Here is a 5,540-nt window from a genome sequence, read left to right as displayed (position 1 = left end):
CATATACCTTATGCTTGAAAGCGCATTGAAGTTCCAAAAGGCCTTTAAAAGATTAGGTGAGAAATGTGTTGAGTATGCGATGTTGGAAGGTGGTACCCCAAATAATGAGGATTGGGATAATGCCAAGTGTTTTGTGAAATTTTTGAAGTTGTTTTCTGAAATCACTACGAAGGTGTCAGGTTCAACTTATGTAACATTTTCTACATATTTCATGGAACATTGTACGATATTGGGGGCATTGAAGACTTGGAAGGAATATCATAAAGATGACCCATTACTTACAAATATGGTTAATGCTATGAACGATAAATATAGTAGGTATTGAGGGGATGTCATAAATATGAAAAAGATAGTCTTTATTGCTGTCATTTTGATCCTCGGCGTAAGTTCCAGTTTATTCGGTGGGGATTAGATAAGTTTTATGATAAGAAAGTTGTTGATTCTCTGTGTGATAAGGTGAGGCAAATATTAAACAAAATGTTTGAAAGCTATAGTCTTTTCTTAAGTAAAGGCCAAGTCGAAAGTGATGCACAAGAAATAGAGCTATCGGAATTTGTTACATCTTCTGATCATATGGATGATCAATTTGAGAAGGACATGGACCAAGATTCAAATTTAAATAAAAATGAAGTGGATTTGTATCTCATGGAGACGAGGGAGAAGAAAAGTCAATATTTTGACATCTTGAATTGGTGGAAGGTAAATTCCACCAAATACCCTACTCTTGGTATAATGGCTAGAGATATCTTGGCTATGCCAATATCTACTATTGCTTCGGAGTCTGCTTTTAGCACTGGGGGTAAAGTTCTTAGTTGTTATAGGAGCTCTCTTACACCACACACTGTTGAAGCTTTGATATGTGCACAAAATTGGTTAAGATCTTCCCCTTTGAAAGTGGATATTGAAGAGCACTTAGAAGACTTGGAGAAGCTCGAACAAGGTGTATATATATATATATATATATATATATATATATATATATATATATATAAATTTGTAAACTTTATTTGTCTATGATTCTATTTTATTCAATTGTTTGTTTTGTCTAACATTTGTTAATATATTTGATATATTTTTAGAAATGGCTCCGATCCCACAACTAAATGAAGGACTTTTTGATATTAAATCTGATTAGTATACGTGCTTGAAAAAAAGGTATGTTTTTAATATTTGTTTCCTTTTAAATTCCAGTTCAACATTTTCTATCATATACTGCAACTTATAGTAGATAAACATCTAAGTTACAAGTATATCTAAGTTAACTAACAATATATCATGTGACAAGCCAGTTTTATTTCAAACTTTTACAAATAGTCATCTTTAATGTTACTTTATTGGCAGGGTCCATCTATGTGATAATGTGACACTAAGCTAACATTTGTTACTAATTATTGACCAAATTAATGATGTATTAAGTTTTCTCCTTTTACTAAAGACTAGAATATCATTAGGACTTTCAATTTGACTGAATTTTGCATTTGTGAACAAACAGGATGGATGCTAGAAGACACATGAACCAATATTATTATGAGAAAACAAACGTCATTGTGAACAAACATGAAGTATTATCAACTATGTAGTTTTTTTATGAACAAACAGAAAGTTTTAATTTATGTATTGGTTTGATTGAATACTATTTTTATAAGTTTGGTAATGTATGAATTACTTGTTATTCGGTAATGTTTATGTATGAATGATTTGGTATTTGTTTATTATTGACTATACATAATAAAAGTATTGTAAAAAACCGAATCAACCGAAACAACTCAAACCGCATTGGTTTGGTTTGGTTTTATTTTTAAAAGTCAATCAAACCAAACTGAACCGCATGTTTTTTTCTCTTGCAGTTCGGATGATTTTTAACATTAAAACCGTCCAAACCGCACCGCGAACACCCCTATACATAAACACTTATATGATAATCACTTAAAGTTCATGAGTATTATTGTAATACTTTTTTTTAGGGATTGGAGTCACCAGTTGACGGTAGACGTTCTTCTAAGTCTAGCTACCGAGTTGGAGATAATGACTCATCTAGAATGACAAATTAGACTTTGCTATGAATTAATTAGATTATGAACATTCCTATGTATTTTTGACATTATGATGCTTATTATCATAAGATTATGATTTTATATGTTTTCAATTTATTTTACTACATGACATGTTTATGAAACTCACCTTTTTTGACATTATGATTTATTTGATATTAGATGTTAGTGATTGAAATTTTGTTATGTTAAAAAGTGATAGAAAATTAAATAAAAAATTATAGAAATATTACCAAATAATAATAATAATAATTTCAATAAAAATAAAAATATTATAATAAAAAAATTGTGATGATAATAATATAAATAAAAAAGAATTATAAAAATTAATATTTTCTCCGTTCTTTTTTAAGTGTCATTTATTTTTTATTTTTTACACACACCTAGAAAGTTAATCATTATTATTACTTTTCAAATAATAATTCTTCTTTTACCTATAATATCCTTAATTATTTATTTTTTTCATTTTATTTTTTTCTCTCTCTGTATAATAATTACCTAGGAGTAATTTTGACAAAAATGCAATTAATAGTATCTTGAACTTTGCATGTGATAATTAAAAAAAAACTTTTAAAAAGAAAATGACATTTAAAAAGAAACAGAAGGAGTAATGATTTAAATTGTTGTTAAAAGTAAAATTTAAATAACTAATAATAATCATATCAAATAAATTATATTTAGAATTAATAATTAAAATTACAGTCTTCACAGTCACGACGGTTGAAACCGTCGCAACCAACATTAAAAATAGAAATTCACAACAGTTGTAACTATTGTTACTTGCAGTGTTAGAAATTGATATTTTTTTAACATATTAACTAATTGTTGTTTTACTTACTTATTGTTTATAATTATTATATTCTTATTTGTTAAGATAGTAAAGTAGGCTAATGATACATATTATTTAAAGTAAATTTACTTTGGATTTTATTTTTACTCTAACAAGTAAGTTTATTATTTGACTCAATATATTTATATTCATCTCTTCTCCACCACTTTATCATAACTTCTGTTTTTCTTACCCAAGCATCTCGTGTGTTCAATTGTAAATATTTTGTATTGGTAGAATATATATATGAAATGAAACTTTAACTAACACATTTAAAATTTAACCAACATTTTATTGTAGTATAATGGCTATGATGGTGTAAGACACACATTATAATAGGATGAGGCAACATAAGATAATATTTATTTAGTTAGTAATTATATTGAGCTGCCTCCACCAGATATACATTATTGCTTCATGGATTCATTCATTCATGCTTGTCTCTGAGCATTTGCAGAGGCTATCAAGGAACCAAGGTTGATAACTCCATTAGCATTACCCTTAACATAGCCAGTTAGGTTGGAAAGACCTTTGATGTTTTGTTTTCCAGTATTAGAATAGGCAAACTCTTCGTATGACTGCTGCGCAGGTGCAGGCGAAGGCGTAGGAGCAGGAGGAGCAGGAGTGTTATCGCTGGAACAGCCCTGCTGTGCCTGTGTTGGTCGGCGCCGTGCATCGCCGCCGACAGCAAGGCTACAGATTCCAGATGCAATACCTGCCATTGATTGAAAAACTTGAAAAACTTGTTATGAATGTTTTTTTTTGATAGGTTTGCTATTTGTTTGAGGAATTGGTGTTCCTTTAATAGTGTTTGAGTGGAGAAGAGAATATTTAACTAATGAATGTGAATGCAAATAAAGATAGTATTGTGAGAGGAATGTGATTCTAGATGCATATGGGTGAATAAAATAAAGTAGAATTTTATACCGTTCATATCTAAAGCTTGTGTTGATAAGGGAATTAATGCCATCAAGTAATATTCCTCTGCATAATTGGTTAGCATAGATTCATTTGTTATTACTCTCCATTTTGTATTATACAAAAGTCAATAAAATCTCAAATTAGGGTTTATGTCAAAACAAGTGTATGTGAATTTTGCCAAAAGGGACCAACTTCAAGCCCTTTAGTTTGAATGATAAAAGCCTCAAATGACAAAACCTTCAACATAAAAGTTGTAGATCTTTTCAAGATAATGAATTTGGACTAAAGTTTTGCATCATTTTCAATTTTTATGAGAAAGGTATGGGCACCTGAACTTGGACTCTTTGACATTTTAACTGTTATCTGACCTATAATGTTTTGTATTATTTCATGTGTTTGTGTTAGAGTTATGAATTTTTGTCCAACATAACAAGTGAAGTAGACATCTTAAATTTTCCAATTCACTTGGTCCCACCTCAAAATAATTAAAAATGAGTGAGGTAGGTCCTTGCGAACTTGACCCAAAATTAGGGTTTCTGTCAAAACATGTGTATGTGAATTTTTCCAAAAGGGACCAAATTCAAGCCCTTCAACATAACAATAACAAGCCCTTGAATTAGGGTTTCTGACCTATAATGTTTTGTATTATGATATGTGTTTATTTTAGAATTATGAAAGAAACCTAATGTTTGGAGTTTACACAAAGATAAATTTGACATAATACGAATTGATATTAATAAAATTTGGATTTTACACAAAGAATCCTAATGGTGATGACCGGGATCACCTAACCGACCTCCGGTCCCACATCCCCTAGCTACCCTAACCCTTGGCCCTAACCCATGTTGACGATTCTGCACCGGTGTTTGTTCATCTGATGGTCCAGGAGCGTCATTACCTCCTAGAGGAGAAGATTCGTTGAGGTATTCAGCCAACTCAGCATAGTCTTCAGTATTCAATGATGGTGTACCGGCGTAGCTGAGCTCATGACCCATACCGGCGTAGCTGATGCAAAACTTTAGTCCAAATTCATTATCTTGAAAAGATCTACAACTTTTATGTTGAAGGTTTTGTCATTTGAGGCTTTTATCATTCAAACTAAAGGGCTTGAAGTTGGTCCCTTTTGGCAAAATTCACATACACTTGTTTTGACATAAACCCTAATTTTGGGTCAAGTTCGCAGGGACCTAACTCACTCATTTTTAATTATTTTGAGGTGGGACCAAGTGCATTGCAAAATTTAAGATGTCTACTTCAAATGTTATGTTGGACAAAATTACATATTTCTAAAAGAAACACATGCAATAATGCAAAACATTATAGGTCAGATAACAGTTGAAAAACTCAGAAGTCCAACTTCAACTGCCCATAACTTTCTCAAAAAAAATCCAAATGTTGCAAACTTTATATCCAAATTCATTGTCTTGAAAAGATATACAACTTTCATGTTGGAGGTTTTTTCATTTGAGGCTTTTTTAAGGGAGGCGCCAATTGGATTGGCGCCCCCTCTTAAAAATTACACATAGGCGCCAATTGGATTGGCTAGGGCACCTGCCCTAGCCAATCCAATTGGCGCCTCCTTGCAATTTTTAAGAGGGAGCGCCAATCCAATTGGTGCCTCCTTCTAAAAGTGGGGTATATTGGGAAATTTTTTGAAAACTGGGTTATTTTGGGAATTTCTTCGAAAAAGTGGGTTATCTCGGTAAAAAATCCTAAATTTATATGCTACGGTCTTTTTA

The 5,540-nt window shown here is 31.3% G+C and overlaps 1 protein-coding gene across 1 annotated transcript; it reads right to left on the bottom strand.

Moving 5' to 3' along the window:
• Positions 1-3,151: 3,151 nt before the first annotated feature.
• On the bottom strand, positions 3,152-3,678 carry LOC127073202 (uncharacterized). Its single transcript, XM_051014336.1, has one exon. The coding sequence runs from the start codon at positions 3,600-3,602 to the stop codon at positions 3,312-3,314; it is 291 nt and encodes a 96-aa protein (XP_050870293.1). The 5' UTR covers positions 3,603-3,678; the 3' UTR covers positions 3,152-3,311.
• Between the last annotated feature and the right edge of the window lie 1,862 nt (positions 3,679-5,540).

Source organism: Lathyrus oleraceus, chromosome 4 (genome assembly GCF_024323335.1).
Source record: "Lathyrus oleraceus cultivar Zhongwan6 chromosome 4, CAAS_Psat_ZW6_1.0, whole genome shotgun sequence".
NCBI lineage: Eukaryota > Viridiplantae > Streptophyta > Magnoliopsida > Fabales > Fabaceae > Lathyrus > Lathyrus oleraceus.
The sequence above is the reverse complement of the archived record's forward strand: the minus strand, read 5'-3'. Positions and strand labels throughout refer to the sequence as shown.